At 30.0% G+C, this 21264-nt stretch overlaps 1 protein-coding gene across 3 annotated transcripts in view; it reads right to left on the bottom strand.

Annotated features, from left to right (window-relative positions):
- The window catches only part of LOC105360084 (WD repeat-containing protein 47), a 119046-nt gene that overhangs the window by 45306 nt on the left and 52476 nt on the right, over window positions 1–21264 (bottom strand). For 2 of the 3 annotated variants that reach the window (XM_011496875.1, XM_011496870.1), the window contains 2 exons: window positions 10040–10147; window positions 9885–9960 (listed from right to left, as the gene is read on the bottom strand). In XM_011496875.1, coding sequence (XP_011495177.1) covers window positions 9885–9960; window positions 10040–10147 — 184 coding nt within the window. Of the gene's footprint in view, window positions 1–9884; window positions 9961–10039; window positions 10148–12791; window positions 13181–21264 lie in introns of those variants that run through there. The other variant, XM_011496873.1, reaches the window with a different exon arrangement.

Below are 21264 nucleotides of genomic sequence, written 5' to 3'. Positions count from 1 at the left end.
CATTCCTGCGAAAGGCGCAATTTTCCTTGTAGCGATTGCCGTGGACCTCGCAACAACGGTTGACCTTAGTCTCGATGCGAACGACGCGCGACTTTTGCTGCTGCTGCTGCTGCTGTTGTTGTTGTTGTTGTTGTTGTTGTTGCTTTAGACCGACGTCCCTGAAGAGGGCCTCGATCCGTTTTATCGAGGCCAGCTGCTGCTGACCGGGTGTCATGCTCTTCGCCTCTGTTTTATCTTCGATCTTGAGGAACGATGTCTCGATGCTCGAACGACGATTCGCACTCTTTTCACGCGCTTCCCGGCTTTTACAATCGAAGTGGTATTGATAAAGGGGCTCGCACTTCTCAAAATTCTTGATATCTCCAAGAGACGTTAAATTTTCTCGCGCCCCAATGCTCGACTACGCGTCTCAGTTGAAATTACGCTGTCGTCGTTACGATCCAAAGCCGTGCTAATTATCTATAATTATCGAAGCTCGGCTGTAAATAAAGAATGTCCATGCGATTATTTTGGCTCATAGAACTGGCTATTCGCGTGGACATTCTGGAAAAGTTAATTAAAGGTTAGTCACACGATGAACGCGCAAAGGTGTACGAGGATTTAGAGGAATACGTTAAAAATTAGATGAGTAGGTATAAACGAAAATGCATGCGTGAATTATATTTGCATGAGCGATAGCTTTGGTAGTTTACAGGCTCGAATTAACGCTCGAATGAATGAATTTTATTATAGGCGATACTTGCTTGCTTATTATTATTGTTTATTTATTATTTGCAAGGGTCGCAGCTACTTTTTTTATTAATAACAGCGGCTCAAGCGATACGAGGCGAATGAGGAAAAGCGTGATGATAGACGATATAGGACCCTAAGGGGAAACAACTGAGACTAGTACCCTCGATTCCTGTGTAATACAACCGGCCATCCACCCCTCCCACAACAACCACAATGGCACAAAACCAACCGCACACAAAGCACAAAAGCGAAGGGGCTAGAGAGACACGTAGGACCGGCGACGATTACGGGCGAGACAGCACCGGAAGCGCCTGGTGGTCATCGCTTACGTGTGCTATTACGCGAGGCGAACAGCAGCTTACTTAAGACACGTCTGGTGAGGCACTGGGGGACCCGCGGCTTCGCACCAGCCACCAAAGGAGTCCCCGGGGCCTCCCTCGCTGCTCTCGTATAACGTGCCATCGAGGCCTGCGCGCAACAACAGAGCGAGATTGACACGTGGTTGCGGGGGCGCGAGCGAGACGCGAGATCCCCACTCGAGTGCCACAGGGACCCGTGCCAATCGCACGTCCAACAGAACTAGCGCGCGCTGCCACTAGTCGAAGCCAGAGAGAGAGAGAGATAGAGAGAGAGAGAGAGAGAGAGATACTCGAGGGGCCCACCATATTAGGTCAAACGTATGGCTTTGCCGCGAGTGCGCGACTTGCGCGGCCGAGAGACGAGTCGCTATGCGTTCTCGAGACTCGCTTCGACTCTCGGTCTGATCTCCGTGCACGTTCTAGCCTCCACCAAAAAGATGATGGATCTTGGGAGAGAGAGAGAGAGAGAGAGAGAGAGAGAGAGAGAAGGGAGAGAGAGAGAGAAGGGAGAGGGGTAGGATGGGATACTAGCGGAATACTTATTTTCCGATTTTTGGTTCCCGCTTTGGATATGCGTTTGTGACTGCGCACACTTCTCATTAGTCATGGTTAACAAATGATAAAATTAACAATTCGCAATTGGCTCGTGATGTGATGGTCACGCAACGCGTAATTATGAAAAACGTGTAGTTATATTGTTCCATTATTAATTGGTAGTGATTTTAATAAAATAACCTATTGCTTATTATTATTGTCCTTACTGTCATTCACGAAGCAATTATAAAACAATTATAAATCAGATATCCATCGAGTAAATGCAAACGATCGATTTTATTTGCCTTAAATTCAAATTTTGTATCGAAAACATCGTATAATTAATTTCGTAAATCGACGATTCGTATAATAATAATACGTCACTTGAACAATTATTACATCGTATTAAATTCTGATTTATTTTTTGATCGATTAAATTAAATAACCCAAACAAACAAAAATTTAAGTAACCACATAATAGTGGATAATGAAATTATTGACATTTATAATCGATAGGAATTAAAAATATGTTTAAATGTAAATTCACTCGCTGTATCTATCATTATAAAATATATATATACATAGGTTACATTAATAGACAAAAGTCTTTTGATAATGATATTGATCAAATATTTATTTTTAAAATATGAGAAATTGCCTCTTTCATCGACGTGTATTTATAAAATGTGACGAGATACATAAATAATATTCATAAAATCAAGTCGAAACGCATATGTAAGTGACTACTTTACGCTTAAATTTTTTAAATATACGTCTTCACAAATTATTCAAACAGCTGGTACTGACCGAAATGTTTCCAAGTTTTTAACATTGAATGTAATGCAAATTAGAAAAGAAAAATATCAACATCAGGTTGCATTATTTATAATTATAACAGGATAATTTTAACATAAATAAAAATAAATCTCAACACTTTTAATATTTGATAAGCCTCGACAAATCGTATTTTTAAAAAAGCGAAGTAAATAAATCATATGTGAATTTTCAAATCTAAAGTGTAACTTGAATTTGTCACTGGAATTATGATTTTTCATTAGATATTTAGAATAGTTTGTGCTGCTTTCAAACAATCAATTAGATACTTAGTAAAAATACTTTAAAATTCATTAAAATGTTGGATCAAATACATATATCATTATAGCTGAATTAATTTGTTACATCCAAATCAACGTAAATAGTATTTATAGAAGATGTATTGAGTTATATTTGTATTATTATAAATTTAATCTGAAAGATTAGTCCCAGAAATTGAAGGTGTTATGATCATTGTCATTGTCGTTGTCATTATCATTATTATCATCGTAATCATTAAATATTTAGAAGCTAATTCGTAATTAAAATTAATGTTTAGTTATTTTCCAATTTACATAATGTATGTAGAAATGTTACAGAAATAATATTGTTTTGTTTTTTTAAGATGATTTAATTATATTTTAATACTTTGACCTTCGTGCAGTCAAAAATATTGTATTTTCTTTTCTAATGTGCTTTAAAAAAAAAAAAAAAAAAAAAAAAAAAAAATCACTATGCACCTACTTCGTTTGATATTGTAGTGACTTAATCAGTTCATGAATTCCTTATTAACCAATAATCTTATTACTATGCCGTAATATTAAATTAATTATAATAAATAATATGAATTTAATAATCTATACTTTCTAAATTATCTGCTTTATTTTGCCGTAGTTTGTTTAAATTTACAACGTAATAATACATTAAATTACTGCATGGTCTTTTAAAGATCTAATATTGCCCGCCAATAACATTATTTTCTAATATCTAACTTTCACTAGATAATAATTGAAATTTCAATTGTTTGTTTAATCGAGTAAAAACAATGACGATAAAATTATGAAAATTGAAATTTCTTGAAAGAGAACAGTATAGCGAGAATGGTAATGGATAAAAATGAAAATAAATATTCTGCAAATCATAGAGAAAATCTTAGCGGAACATCTTACGACAATGACGGATGTACTATTGAGATACTTTAACGGTTTGTTTATAAAAAGCTTTCCTTCATTATTCTAACTGTAACCAATGGCACGGCACGATACATGCACTTGTAACAAAATATTACAATATTCTCTCTCTCTCTCTCTCTCTCTCTCTCTCTCTCTCTCTCTCTCTCTCTGTCTGTCTGTGTGTGTGTGTGTGTGTGTGTAAAAAATTATTTCATTTGGTTTATTGTGTAAAAGTGCATTGTATTATTAAATTAGTTTTCATTCTATAAATAACAATACTAGTCTGAATATAAAAGAAATATGCTTGGACTTCAATTCTACATGTAGGCAAGAAATATTACAGATATGAAATATATGAATTATTTTAAAGAAGTGAAATTCTCCTTAACGGATTCAATACAATATTACATTTTACTAAATTTCAATATATTTGAAAATTATATTAGAATTAAAAGCTAATTTTTTGTTTTCAATATATATATAAACTTTGTTTGAGAAGAAAAAATGAAATGTAATAGAAGTGAAATATCTTATATTTTCGAATATTCGTTTATGGAATTAATTATTTAAACGTTATTTGTATTTCATTGAATGTGACTTTTTATTCAATGTTTTCTCTTATTATACATCTTTTCGATAAATATTCCAAGCCTAGTATTAATTTATTTGTATGATGTAACATTGTTTCATTATTTGTGTTAAAAAAACGTGATCTCAAATTTTATCGTATTATCAATTTTCTTAAACAAAAACTATTTGAATCAGATCATAATTGAATTACATTGACAAAAAAAAAAATACTGAAATAGAATAATAATTTACATAAGTTTCTTTCTTGATGCAAAGATGGAGCCACGAGGTGCAGGTATCAAGGGATTATTAATGCATTTAAATTGTACGTCTTCACTTGTTTATAGAACTTTTAATATTCTTATAAGATCCTGTAGAACACTATGATCTCTTATTTCGATACACATCAAAAGTAATTTGTTGCATACTTTGAACTTTACCAACATTTTTATACATTCTCCAATAAATTAATTATAATGAACTAGAAGAAAATAAAACGTTAAAACATTTTTATCGATTTAGTTGTCATTTTAAATCCAGTGTTCAAGATGTCTTATATATGGAAACAACCTTATACGATATTTCCTTAAATAAATTTTCATTTACCCAGATATCGTGTTCATTAATAAAAATTTAAATTACCATCCGATTCAAATAAACATACATTGCATTCGTTTTACCTTGAAATTTTATTACTTGACGTTTAATCAACTATTATTGCGTATCCATATTTAATTACTTAAATAGCCATCAGTTTTAGATTTCTTTAAACAATGCTATTAATTAATTGTCTCACATATAAAAGAATTATGAAAAGTATTTACGTAATCCGTTTACTTTAAAATTTTATTACATTATTTTAATTAAATTTAAATTAATGTAATGAAATCAATTAAAACGACTAGATATTAAAAAATACAAATTTTTATTAAATTATTATTCTCTTTAATATTCTGATGGCTAGTTATGTACTTTACAATCGATCGATCCAGTAGTTTCAAGATGTCATTGATCCGCAAACTTTGCTTTTGTTTTTAAAATTTCGTTGTGCACTCTACGGCTAATCACGCATAATATGCATATTACTTTGTAAAACAGTTACCTTTGATAATCCTTAATTCGACAAAATGTGCCATAAGTTACATAAATTATTTACTCAAATAGTCTCATTAAAATACGCAGCGATCCGAAAAGCCGCCAATTACCTACAATTCAACGTTTATAAGAATAGTGTAAAAATACCGCTTGTAACCCAATTCGAAGTATCAAACGATTTTAATCACTTGTGTATAATTTCCACATAGGATTGTCAAGGCTACGCTTATTTGGCCCTAAAAGTATCCTGAAATTTCGATGCGAAGACAACATACGCACAACTGCAAGCAACGCAGGGAAACGATGACAAGGAGAAGAGAGAAAATGCAGCGTAGACGAAACTAGAATATCAATCTTACATAGCGAAGTCCTCAGTCACAACTCACGATAACAGCTGACGTTTGATCCGCTGACCATGGCTTTACCGTTCCGTAGCTCGAAATATCCGATTACTTAGCGACGATGGGCGCGCCAACGCAGTCGACTCGATTCCAGTTAACCTTGATGGACAAAATGCCGACGGTAGGGTTTTATGACTCCAGGCGGCACCCGTTACTTTTATCAGGGCGATAGTGCCGCGGATTGTGAGTGAAGAACGGGGCGGACATGCCCTTTACAATTAACAATTAATTATCAAGTGAGTAATAATTAAAGTGCTCTATTAAGATTTTTTTTTATTCACTAAAAACAACATTTTTCTTCCTTTTGTCATTATTTTCAAACTTTGCAAAAATATTTGTGCTGTGTGTGTGTCTCTGTGTGTGTGTGTGTGTGTGTGTGTGTGTGTGTGTCGGATCAAATGGAACAATAAAGCTGTTAGTTACCGTTCATATTTAAGTGTCCATCAGATGACAAATATAGACATTAAAAAATGAAATAATTGCCTAGATATCATTATTCTAATATTTAAGACGAAGTAAAATAAATTTAAATAACATCAAACATAATTGTTCAATTTTAACTATATATCGAAACTTTACTATATACCTTAAATTGTGCCTTAAATAATACTTAAAATATAATCTTTAATTTTATTAGACAATAAATTACATTATTTGCGATTATGAATTGTTGCTGACGAGAAGATGACGTATGTTTCAAATAATACTCCACTTATTATAATATTTTCTTATTTTGTCATCGATCACAACAGCAACCAATGAAGATTTAGTTCCCAACCTATATTAGCAATAAGTAAGATATACATGCAATAAGAAAAATATAATCTAGACGATTATTATGAATAAGATTAACTTATTATTTTCACTCGGAAGGATAAATAGGTATTCAACTAGAATAACGTTTTTCATTATTAATTTTGAAAAAACAAAAAAAGAAAATACGAACTTAAACAAACTCTTAGGAAGTAACTTAAAATAATATCGTCCTAATAAATGTGTCCGTGTCTATTTATCGAAAGGAATGCTGAGACTATCAAAATTAAAAACTTGATTTACATTTGCACACATTATGCGAGAATTTTGTGTAGTGAAACATCAAGTGTAAAGATCTTATATGTTATAAAGTTTCATCTAAATATGTTATAAAGTACGTGAGCGTAAAATAACTTAGCTAGATTATTTAAAATTCATAGATACAATACATTCTAATGAATTGGGATAATTATAATAATTGATAAAAGGCATAGAATGCCGCATACAGAGCAGCGAGTAAAACTTCATCAGCCTGCGATTAGTATTATATTTTCATCGTAACTAATGGATAGTAAATATAGTTACCGCGATATCGTGAAAAAAATATCGCGTCCATGAAAAGAATATTCTCACGTAGGCGCAAATAAAGTTCTTGCAAGCGAAGATTCTCGCTGATAAATTATCCTACTAAGTCAAAGAATTGACGTTGATTTTCAATGATCAGCGTGGCCTAGTGGAAAATCGGGATTAGTGTCGCGTTCGAATTATAGATGGAAATTCATTTCTCATAAAATGCTAATCATTAATTTGTTCCGCTTTTTGCACAAGATTTTACTTTTTCTGCTAAACCAATAACAAATACAATTTAATATTTAGCTACGACATTAACATACAAATTATTATTCTTTACTTCTAGAATAGGAAATTAATTATCCTATAGGTTAAAGACGTAATTTAGGTAGTAATAATTATGGTTATTTGGACAAATTGTATTGTTTATCTAGATTCAAGAAACTATATTTATTAACGAATCAACTTTACTTCTAATTGAAAAATAGAAGAAATACCATTATGTGAGATCTATTGAGGCATTATATAAGACAAAAATAGATAATGCTGACGATTTTCTTAAACAAGCATGATTAAGATGACCATTATTTGCTTTGTAAAGCTCGGAATTTTCGGTGAAGGAACTGGATCATCGAGAGTAAAAACACTCATTGCTAAAACCTTGATTCCTTTTTCTCAATCTTGTCCTTAGCCTGGTTGTAAATTAAATCATCGTGATGCATTTCTAATGAATATCAATGTGCGTGATTATTTATGGAACGAAACCATATCAATACTTTTTGCAACTGAATTATAGATTGAATGTATTATTGGAGACGTTTTCTTTAAACATTTTCAAACAAACAAAATATTTTATCACACGAAACCAATACAATTTATTAAAATAATATTTATTAATCAATTATTTATATAATTATATTTCGAGGAATAACATGTGTCATTTATTTAATAAATTTATTAGCAAACGGATTTATATTTTTATGATTTGACATGATAAATATTAATAATTATAAAAAAAAAATAATAATAATAAAGTTTAGATAAGTAATAAAAAAAAATACATTCTAATTACGAGCGTGAATTAATAGTAAAATTTTCTCAAATTTTTGAAAATGTAAACAAAATAAATTATCCAAAAAAAAATAAATAAAATGTATTATGTTAAAATTTTAACATATATATTTGAATATTTTTCAATAATTTTACTTATTTTATATTCACAAATATATTTTTTATTAATTGTAATACAAAAATTTGTAGCAACTAAATAAATATATTTGTGAATATAAATTAAGTAAAATTATAAATTATAAATAAGATTTTTATTTGAGGCATTCGATTGACGCTTATTATTTCAAATGAAAATGAAAATAATTAAAAAATATGACAAAGATAAAATTTATTCTAAAATTGTAGACTATTAATTCTAGATTATTTCCAGTATTGTGAATTACAACAGCCTGAATAATAAATTAGAAATGAGCGTTTAGTAATAAACTATACCGATATTAAGAAAGAATTTTCAAAGTTTATTAGCAACACAGTATTTTTTGTATAAAAATTATGTCAAATAATGTTAGCCAAATATTTCTAATATAATTATAATCTCAAATAATTAACAATAACATCTAATATAAATACAGATGTTTATAAATTATCATGATAATATAACAATGCTAGACATCAAATAACATACCACTATGATAAAAAAAAAATATATATATATATTAATTAAGAAGTCAAAACAATTATGAAATTAAAAACATAAATAAAGATTAATATATCATTGTAAGAAATTAGGTAGAAATCATTGTAAGTATATTATAAATGAATTTTATTTAGAATTAATATAAAGTATAAGTCAATTAGATATTTATTTGATGATGGTTGCTGCTATGTTCATTTATTCAAGATATTTTGACAATTGTCAGAAGTGGCAACTCTAAATTTACATTCCAAAAGCTTTCCTCTTTCTAGGAAGTAGGAAAAACATTGTCAGAGCTTCATTAAAAAAAAAAAAGTGGAAATTGAAAGAAAAATCACAAAAGAATAAAAAAATAAAAGAAACACATCGTATTGATTATATTATGACAGAAAAAGAGAAAAAGAATCGTTTGATTATCATGTAAATGAAATAAGTATCACACGAATATCTAACTTTTAAAATTCGAAAATAAATTGAAAATTAAACAATTACGGATAATCGTGCATAAATATATTATTAGATAATAATATCGGCGATTGTACGAAATGATAATAACGTTACATAATGAAAATGTCGTGGTAATTTTATTGGAGTTACAATATAGACGAGAGACTATATCAGTTATTAATTAAGTTATTACATAAACGAATGCATGATTGTACGCATTGGCCAGTAAACTAAGGTTGAATCATCGATTAGGAAAAATTAGGAAATTGAGGTTTTAAGACTCGTTAGAACTGGCAATTGCCAGCAAGGTTCGCGCACCATGAAAGTGAACATGGCAATTTATGCAGCTCATATCCATCTGCGACTACTTTTAAAGTTCACGTTACCGTAAATTGAAGCATCACAAATTTCACGACTACTTGCATGCACAAAAGATTATTCTTTCTATTGGTCGCAGCAAATGCTGAGCATAAATTATGCTCTTACTTAATATTAGGATATCCCCTTTAATTCTATACATTTCTATAATTCTATAAAATATAATCTCATCATTCGGCATTTATCTTATGATAAATTATTATGATAAAGATAATTATCAATATAATTTCCTCTTGCCTAAAATATAAAAAGCTATTGATATAATTTATTGTAATAAGTACCATAAATATATCTATATATCTACCTAAGGTATTAAACAAAATTAGCAAAACAGCAGTAAAAGTAATAAACTAACCTTGTGAGATTTAACGATGTCGTAATGTCCTTCAATTACCTTTGATTCGAAATTTGACGACGTAGAATTTTGTCTCCTATAATAATGCCAAATAATCTTTATTCGTATCATTTCTTATTTTCATATATTCAAGGGAGTATTGCTGCGTAACTTACGTAAGCTGATCGGAACCGTTAGTAGTTGGTTTTGGTGATTGCACGCCGGATCTTACAGGGGTACTCGAGTGAACCGGTGATTGTCCTTTGCTTAATGGTTGTTTCATACTGAAACAGAGAGAAAGAGTCGTCTTTTGTCATTTGCCTTGCGAAACTACGTTCAATATTACAAAATTCTTTTTCATGTAAGAAATATATTTGCTTAACAGCGATTCTTTATTCTTAAAAGCAGTAAATCCGTACCATGAAATATATCTATATTCTATTTCAGATTTTAATAAAGTAAACTACACTCTTAAATTATATATTTAGCATCATTACTTGACTGTACTAAACAGCAACAAAAAAAACAGCAGTCTTTTTTAAATGCCTTAATTAAAATAATGACATCATAATTTTAATTGCGCATTAGATTTATCAAGTTCAATGCAACTTTACGTTTATTATGTAACCTAAATTTGTATTATATATCAAGTATTTAATAAATAAAAAAACTCTTTAGTTATTAGCATTTGTCGTAATTAATTTCAAATTATCAATACACTCATCCGAAATTCTTATAGTCAAATATACATTATGTTTCAAATTAAAATTTATAAGTGTTAAACGAAAATGAAGTTCTACTTTAAAAAAAAAAAAAAATATATTACACAGATTAATTATAATTTTTCTCATTAAGAACATGGAGCATTAAAAATTAATAAAAAAATTTTTTTTGAAATTCGTGCCAATAAATTATTCATTATTCTTTGTTCTACAAGAATATATATCCTCCAACAAAAATAAAGTAAATTACAAGACTTTTACTTCAGAAACTTATAGTATAAACAATTACTTAGATATATCGGTTGTGTTACACAGTTTACATTTATAGAACACCTACCATATACGCACTTATGTCGCATCGAATGGTTATTGCAACATTATAGTTATTAACAGATCAATAATTTCTATAGCACAAAACCTTTTTACAGTTAAAAACACTACTATGTGCGACCGCGTGCATGCACGCACGCACACATGCCCAAACAAACAACCACAAACGCAAACACAAACGCGACACGGTATATGCAATCAAAGATTGGAACGTCAGTAATTTGGATAATGGCACCGGTATACTTTGATATTTTATTGTGAGCCAACAATATCTAATACATCTATCGCTGTAAATAAATATGCAAATTTAAATAATCATCGTTGAAAATAGGAAAAAATAAGAATACCAAATAAATCAGTATATTTGAGTAGTCTTATATTTGAAAGAAAACAACAATTCAAAATATAAAATATATATCAAGTGATAAAGTTGCTGCAATCGAAATAACATTTAAACATTCTAGTTATTAGAGCAAAATAAATTTATAAATTGCAAAGATTACTTTTCTCTATGATAAACAAAAGAATCATTATATTCCATTTATAAATCATGATAATTTTTCATAATTCGAAAATAAAATCTATAACAATAAGTCTACAATTTACTCTGTTAATTTTAATATTTATTCAAAATTTTAATAAAAAAAAAAAAAAAAAAACGGCTTCTTTTATTAATTTATTATATCTTAAAACATGGTATTGGCCTACATGGTATTTTTAATGAAATATTATTATATTAGATGATAATTATATTACTTGTTAAATCATTGAAAAATTGTAATAATTTACCATTAATTTCATTATTCGTATACTGCTATAATAAAAGCACTAATTTTTATTTTTCTTGAAAAAATTCATTCCTCACTTATCACGAATATCATGAATGAAATGGTAAAAATATAAGTAATTTAATATATTCGACGTATTAAAAGAAAATTAACTATTCTATAGGAAAATCGAAACTCATTTAAACGTAATAAATATTTTAAAGGAATCGCACGAATAGTTACGAATTTATTGAACATTTTTAATTAAATGAAATATGTCTCGTCTTATTTACATTATTAATTCTATAATTATTTATATACAAGAAATAATCTCAATTATTTATGCTTGACGAACGACACGTTATTTCATTTGCTAAATATGATTTTTTTTTTTATAACGGCTTTAGGAAATTATTTGTTATTAGCGTATAAGCGTTGACATTCTGCAATAATCGCATAACTCTTAAAATTATATATTTGTTAATATAATAGGGCAATGTCGTATAAAAAAAAAAGAGAGAGAGAAAAAGTATGTGTTAACATGACAATTATAACTATATACTCTAATTGCACTCTTATATTACAATCTTTAAGAAATCGTAAGCAGTTCTCATTACCCTATAAATTTGAGCCTGTGATAAGCAATGTCGAGCAATAAATTATTCGGTAGTTTAAATTATAGTGTTAACAATAATTAGATGTGAGACACTAATTTGTTAAAAAGTCAACTTTTACATTACATTTTTTGAACATATGATATTCACAAAGTTAAACGTAAATTACCCTAAATTTAAGGGCTCAAGAGTGATTTAATTTTATGTTTCATACAATTAATATGAAAAACTATTCAAATGGCAATTGTTTATTCGTTATTCCCAAGAATAATGCATCGGAATCTAATCACAGATTCATCGCGCAATCATCCAAAGTAAATTGAAGTCTATTGTACAAAAACAGAGTATATGAGCGTCTAAAATGACTTATGTAAAGAAATTTAAAAACCAATTGCGGGCGCATAAATGGCAGCTATTGGAAATTAATAGGAAAGTCGCTGTGATGGGGTGAAAAGCGAGTGGAGCAATTAAAAACTTTTCGTCCCGTCGGTTTACCGGCTGACGCAGGGCGGCGTACTTCCTGCATTTCTCAGACTGCAAGTGCTGCTATGACTGTTGTGCTGCTTACTGTACACCGGACGATTGTTCACAGACACGCTCACCCTCTCCGCGATCCTGAATCGCGGCACCGTCGGCTTATGGTACATCATCCTTCTTCTCCTCCTCCTCACCCTCTCCACCGCGCACTACTTACTTATCCCGGCTAAGGGCGACGGACCACGGAAAGCCTAGGTACTCCCCTCCCTCTAACGTCACCGGCTCAATGTACCGGATCGAGGCAAGGTCAGCGTCACTCGTCCGCGTAGGAATGTTCTCCAGGATATTAATAGACGCGGCTGCGAGTCGACGGGCAACATTCGTTAAGCGAGGCCATGCTCTCAGGGTCGTTCGGACTGGGACTTGAGGTGATCCGCGAGCTAACGAGGGAGGTTCGCCAACGGGAAGACCTCGGTACCACGACGTTCCCGAGGACGTGACTCGAGCTCGCCACGATCCTACCGCGCACGAGGCCGGACCACGAATGTCCGCGACTTCCCTCCTTCCGCGGCTCGGGCGCGCGGCTCCGGCCGCGGCTCTCCCTTCGTGGATTCCGCGCTCCGCTTATCGCACACTCGCCTCGCTCTTTTACTTCTTATCGCGTGCGCGCGATTGCTGGAGGGGATGGGGAGTGGCGTCGCCCGTTACGGCGAAGGTCGGATCGCCCGGACACTTTTAAGGGCACCTCTGTGGCTCGTTTGAGGTGGCCACCACCGGCACCTCGTGGCTGTGCCGATGCTTTGACAGATACAAATATACAAAGCCAGGGCCTCCGTAGATGAAGGAGCGGGGGTATTGGTGGTTGGATACGATGGCGTTGCTCGCTTTACATACCGACGCCGACGATAACGCCATCGTCGTCGAGAGCAATTTAACATTTTGACCTTGCTGAGAAATTTCATGTAATTAGTAATGACGATCGATCGATTACTTGACTACTTGTAATACGGCTTTACATCACAGCCTTCTCTCTCTATCTCTCTCTCTCTCTCTCTCTCTCTCTCTCTCTCCCTCTCTATCATTGAAAATTTCGTTTTATTTTTATCATATCTAATTTATTTATGTATGCTGATTTATCATTTTACCATAGTTAGCGTGTTAGTTTAGTACGATAATGGAATTTTGATTGTGTCTAAAAGTAAATGTAGTAATGGGGTGTTAATATATTATGTTGCTCTACGACTTCCTCCAATGGCTTCGCTTGAAATTGGATTGTGGAAGAAAATTTATTGTTAAAAACTAATTTTAAATGCAAAAGTATTAACACTGCTAAAAATTAATTATCGATTCTTTAATTTGCTGAAATTAAAGGCAATGAATTTTCATGACTAATGCCAGTAGTGCTAAAGCTAGTAAAATTAAGTAAATACAATGTCGTGCGCTTTAAAAGCAAGTGTTGAATATTCTATTTACATTTTTAATCAATCACAAATGTCTACTTATGATGGATAATAATATCATTGCGTTGATTTACGAACGTTCTAAATATACGTCACAAATTGTTTGCAAAAAATGTTTTACTTTTTGTAATACTACGGCTATCCGACGACTTGTTTCATTCTTTTTATTATGAATGACTAATTTGTATTAATAATTGGCGATAGTGATGCAGACACGTACAATATGCATGACAATTATATGATAAAAGATTTCAAAACGATTTGTGTACTTGCGCATCAATGATATCTAACGTTTACATTAAAAATGTTAATGTACTTAAGCAACATTTAAGTGTGTACATTATCATGCAAATAGACCGCTTTCTTCTCTCACCTGTTTCAATAAATTAGTAATTGTATTTAATTTTCAGTATTATATGTACTCATATACAGTATTCCATTTTCAATAACTTTAATAATTAATGTGAACCAAAATAAGTTATTTATCCAAATTGAGGGAATAAGAAAGAGTAAAACCAATATTGTAATAAAATTTTAAAATAAATAATTATTTGTGTACATTGTAGTAGTAGAATTTTCCTATTTAAATGTATCGAAATGAAACATAAACATTCGTGTTTAATATATTTTACTACAGCCTACTCTACGTTTGCATTTTCTTTTATATTCTTGAATATTTATTGACGCTTGAAGCAGCCGTTTTGTAATATTTATTTTCTATTAAATTTTGTATTGCTGTAAAAAAAATAGTTAATGATATCAATGCAAATTATCGCATTTTAATTCCACAAAGAAAAATATAAATACTCATAGAACCGAATAATGATTGCTTTCCATTCAAGCGATCGTTACTTTTCATTTCATAGTTAACGTAGAGGGACTACGTCATTATAATATGTAAAATACCTTATAATAGTATTATATTTATTATAAATTGAAATACCGAAACACAATTACGAGCTAGATAATATAAAATGAAACAAAATGAGTTCTTAATAAATATTCGAGTATGTATTTTCTGAAAATAAATTAACAAAAACATCAGCGTTAATTTAAGGTTTGTACATATTAAATAAATATATAATTTCCAATTTATCGTAATGAAAATTTTATAACAAAATAATTAAATACACAAAGATACGACATACTCGATAATTTAAAAAGTATAAATCATATACATGAAACATTTATATAAAGAATTTATCATTACATCATGTATATAATATTTATTCAATTACTTAAATCGATTAAAATATAGGAAATATTGTAATATCTTTTAGTACATTAGATGAATTTTTTAAATTTCCTTTATTTATATAAAAAATCCTTAAAACATTATTAGAAGAAGAATAGAATTTTTCAAAATTATATTCTAATATTCTAAATTTCTCAACTATATGGGATTATTATATTTTACTATATTGTTGTAATACCATAAGATTTTAATTGTTGTTTGCTAAATCACATGCCATTCAATCGTGCATAAAACTGCTAAACACAAAAGATCACTGAAGGTCAAACATAATTTCTCTGCAATAAAAATTTCTTGACTTTCAATAACGATAAAACGTTTCTCACGCAATTACATTGATATATAAAGAACAATCCGTAAAATGGAAATAACGATTCTTCAAAAAAATAAATCTAAGATAGCAGAGCATAAACGGCGTTTCTTAAGCGCTTTCAACTCATGACTTTCTATACTCCGGACAACGGAGCTCTCTGACTCTGAAATATTAGTATATATCATGGATGCGTTCCATAAGAGTGAACTGGAAATCCATTGAGGCGCGTCAAGCGCGCGTGACGGCTTTGATCGTAAATCCCCCCCCCTCCTCCTCCCCCAATATATATTATATAAACGCAGACCAGTGTCAACGTTCGCATAAAATGATTTGCTGATAATAGAGTAAATTGCAGTAATCGTCGATGCCTTGATATAAAATTTACCTTACAAGTATTGAGAATAGAGAGCTTGCCGACAAATGATAGACAATCGATATTTGCTAAATACATTTCATTTCGTATATTGCATGACTGTAGGCCATTTTCAGAATATTATGTATACTTTTAAAATGTAACGAGTAAAACAAAACACAAAAATAGTATAATCTTCCTGTTTATGATACTATAAAATATGATTACCATTACGTTTTTAGCTTATTCCGACAAAATGTTATAAAATTATTAAATAATAAATGACGACGATGGAAATAACACGGAAGATTTTCTGAAAATAATTTATGTAAATGAAAAAATAGGTAAGAACAATACGTACACACGCGTCCAAGATTATACTTCGACAAAGTATTCATTGGCATTTACAAAGATTTATTTTTTGCATTTTTTCATTATTCATTATGTAGAAAATGCCTACAATAGTAAAATCATTAATAATTATTTATCACAGTTAAATTTAATAATATTTATTTTTATTATCGTTTATTATTAATATATATGTTATCTTATTTGTTATTAAATATAATTCTATTTTATTTTACTTTTGTTAAAAAAGGTATGTACCTAACATTCATTTATATAATTCAAAGATGATAGTATATTATAATGAATTTCAAATTTGCATTATTCTATTTATAAATAATTATTCATGATATTATGTAAGTAGAGATATATTTTAGTTGAACGTAAACATATAAGATTCAGAACTTTAATTATTTTAAGTTACGATGTAAAAAAGAAATTTAAGATAAGCTTGCACTATTTCATATTTATTTCATGAAAAATACCTACTTTATTTCATGGAAATTAACCAGCTGGTAAAATTATTCTCGGGCGTAAGAAATTACTTTCACGGTATTTTATTAATTATAAAATAAATTAAAATTTTTTAAGTATAATGTATACATAGATGATAAAATTCGACAATTTAACTGTGATTAAAGTTTTAACAAGATTACATAAAAACATAACAAAAAAATTAATTTTAATCCCACATGATTTTATTATTTTACATTATAAATATATCGTTTGTCAATGTGGTTTAAATCATGCTGGTAGAAGTAAATTGAAAAATCAAAAGATAAATAAATTATACGTATAGTCTTTTATCTCAATTGAAAGATCTTAAATATTTTAAATCTTCAAAACATATATATTCCTGAAATATTTTCACTTACCGGCTATATAATATAGAAGATTGTTATTTTTAAGATTTTTTTTACGATAAAATTAAATACATTTCAAATTTCACTAGAAACCTTAGAATAATATACTTTTAAATAAAATAAAATTTGTAAATATATATATTCTGTAAATGTTAATATTATTTTAATATGCATAGTTAAAGAAAGAAATATTGGAGATTAATGTCTACTGTAAGTGTAACAACATTTAATTCGGATTAATAAATTTGGAATTTGATAATCAACTAAGTGTTTGTGTAACATTGACTTTAAAATGCATTTAACTTTTAAAAGTATTTAAACTAATAATTAATATTCTGTTTAAGACTTTCAATTTATTTTAATTGTTATCATTACTTTTTATGTTTTTATATAATAAAATGCATCGATAAAAAGGAAAGAAAGCATCTGATGAATGATAAAATTTGAATTTCATGAGCGAAACATTTTAAATATCAAGTTTTATGAAATAAAATCAATAAAAAATGTTTCATATATAATGATCGTAATAAAACTATTGTACAATATGGCTAATAAAATGTTATAATACGTATTATGACGCGCATAGAGGAACAGAGAAACCGATAAAACCTTGGAATTGAATTTGACTATTATAGCATCCTGTTTCCACTTTCGCCTATCCTCCATAGCGCAACAAACTCCCAAACTCCAATTGAAATTTACGTGAAAAATTAACGTTCAAAACGACATCCGCAATTGGCCATCGTAGTAAGAAAAAGTAAAATTTGTTTTCCCGATATCGTCAAATGAGGTACACAGGCGAAAACGCACAACAGCAAACACCGCATTCCATTCCGCGCATATAAATAACAATAAAGTAAAAGAGGATGAAAAAAGTGCCGATCCACGTGACCGTCTAGCAGCTGTTGCGCGCACAGCAGTCCGTTACCTTCCTTCGGTCCCGGGTGTGCGCACTTGGAACGATACGAAGAGTCGCGCGCTCGGTACCGCGTCATAATAACACGTCCAACCGACGTTTTATTGTTTAATTCACTATTTCTTCCGCTTTCTACAATTTTCCACTTTTTATCCAATTGCGCATGTGTAATTCGTATCTTTGCTCCTTATCCTCGAGCTTCTCCATTACATTCGATGGGAATTGAGAATGTCGAGAATAATAGTGCTATAGAATAATTCCGATGAAGAATAAAATGGTTCGATATTTTCATTTTTATGCTTATCATTCGTTAGAAATTATGTCACGACTTTATACATTCCGAATTCCACGTACATGTAGATGATTATCGTAACTACCCAAAGCCAGTATGTATGCTTGTATATTTTTTCCAATAATACATCGGTGAATTACTTTTCCCGAGAGGAAAAGTAGAAAAATCTAATTCTTCAAAATTAAGGTTAAGACATGACATATCATATATAGCTAAATTAAATCTATAACTGGTAGGAGCCGAGGGCTGATCCAGCCATGATAACAAGCAGTTTGATATAAGCCTCCAACCACATACAAAATATGTAAAAGCAGTTATAATTATTAGACTTTCTTTTTCTCATATATCAATTTATTTCATGTTCGAGAAACTGCTTGATTTCAAATTTTAATAAAAATACGTTCACAACGGATCAATTATATTTCTAGTTCGGTGCTTCGATTCTCATGTAATAAACGTAATTTCAGCGATAAAGCATAAAACCACAAACTTATATTTGTATTTGCAATGAAAACTTGTACTTTAAGACTCAAGTTTGAAAATATAATATAAATATTTTACTCGGCTAAAGAACAATCAACATTTTTCTAGCTACAAATAAAAATACTACCTGTTTTTTCTAATTAAAAAGATTTTTCAATGAATTTAATTGTTTAAATAATAATTTCGCGTGCAATCTCTATGATCGCTCGCCGTCTTTCTCGTTCTCTCTGTTCCCCCCCCCCCTCTCTCTCTCTCTCTTTCTCTACCTCCCTGGAAAACTCGTTGCTGGATTGTGCTGCGAGAAGATGCGCGAGTATGTTATAAAGCAGCGAGGATTCCCGAGGCGCAGTCCAATGGCAACGGCACCTCACTTTGACGAGGCCGACGTTTATATACAAACGCGCCCCGCTCATAATCGAAAATAACTCACAGATACGACTTCCGCTGTCTTTTTCCCCTGATCTTGAAGAATGCCTTGTTGCATCGTATAAAGAGCCTTTTGAACAATTTTGCAGGATGTCGTGTATGTTGTTTCGCGTGTCCTTTTTTTTATGTTGTTTTGAAACTTTGAAATATGCATCGTCGCGCATTTTCTGTAACGCTCTTGACATCTTGAAGCTTCTAATAATTTCATTGATTATATACGGTTTTTGCAACAATATTTCTGAACTATTGTTTTTTCTTTCGGTTGGTAATTGATAATATCTACTTAATATGGATTTGCCTTAAAGAATAACTATTAATTTAAATTATCGATGCAATATATATTGATCAATTAATATTGCATTTTCGATATATCAATATTAGAAATTTTATTTCAATCATGTCGGTAGAAATATTCGATAGATAAATGATCTTGTTGTATGAGAAATAAAATAAAATATAAATATTGCATGTAATTTTGTGGTAAACTATTATTATTCGAAATATATCTTTATGACGTTTCTCTGTTATTAATCTAATTATAAATTATTCCTACTAATATATAAGCTGAATAAATATTTAAATGATGAGATATGCGCACCGAACTAGTGCATTTGCAAAGAGAAATTAATTTTCTAAGAAATATTTAACAAATCATACAATAATTATAAAATTATATATGTACGAAATTCTTTTACCTATTAGATGAGCTATTATTAAATAGCCCAGTTTTTTTTTCATATTTATAAAGAAAACAGCATTACAGCGCGAAAATAAACTACATTAATATAATGAATAACGATTGGCGAATAACAAAATATGTAGAAAGTTCTTTTTCCACGTAATAAAACTAGAGACGCTGCAAAAAAATATAATGCAGTAAGTAGTCAAGACTCACTCGACAAGCGTAAAAAATACATCTTCAGCGATAATGAGAGAAATGCAGAACCGCCTTTTGCTTTACAAACAATCTCATAATCATAATTCTCTCACTAATCTTAACTATTAAAATCGTAAGTTACTGCTCTTTCATGCACGTTAATACACAAAAATTAATTTAGTAATAAATTTCGAGAATAGGTTTAATTTCACTTACACTCAAGTACTTTTAATATACGCAATACAATTTTAAATAATAAAAGCTAGCATTTGGTATCGATAATTAATTAAAAATGAAATAAATTGCTGTAAATACTTTCATATTTATACTTTTAAAATTTAATATTACTGCAGTAAAAAGTGTAAATTTAAGTGCAGTTGAAATATTTTGCTAAAACTTTTATTTGGTTAAATAAAAGGTTATAAAGAATGCATAATATCGTTAATTCAAGTATTATATTGATTGAAAAAAAATATATATATATAATGATTTAAATTAGTCGCATAAGAGTGAAATCCAACTTTGTCATCAACCTCAGTTAATAGCCAAACTCAACGTGTTACAATTCATAGGTATAAAGGATAAATTTGAATTTTGAAATGAATTTGAAATTATAATAAATTCGTGTTAGAATTAATAGCATGAAAAAATTTTATTTGAAATAACTTATAGATAGTGCTTTTACATGTCTAATTTGCAAAACAAAATCCATCCCTTTTCAATTGCCGTAAAAATAAATGAAGTCATTAATAATAAATTTTAATTCTAAGCATTATCTTTGCTAAAGTTATCTCGAAAATGACAACAAATTTAGAATATATTCTAATTTGAGGATCAGTAAGTTAAATAAGTTATATCTAAACTACACGAAATTGGAAACAAAGACATTTATTTTTATTTCATGCAAACTAA

Source organism: Ceratosolen solmsi, unplaced genomic scaffold (genome assembly GCF_000503995.2).
Source record: "Ceratosolen solmsi marchali unplaced genomic scaffold, CerSol_1.0 scaffold13, whole genome shotgun sequence".
Lineage (NCBI taxonomy): Eukaryota > Metazoa > Arthropoda > Insecta > Hymenoptera > Agaonidae > Ceratosolen > Ceratosolen solmsi.
This window is presented reverse-complemented; position numbering and strand designations above follow the sequence as displayed.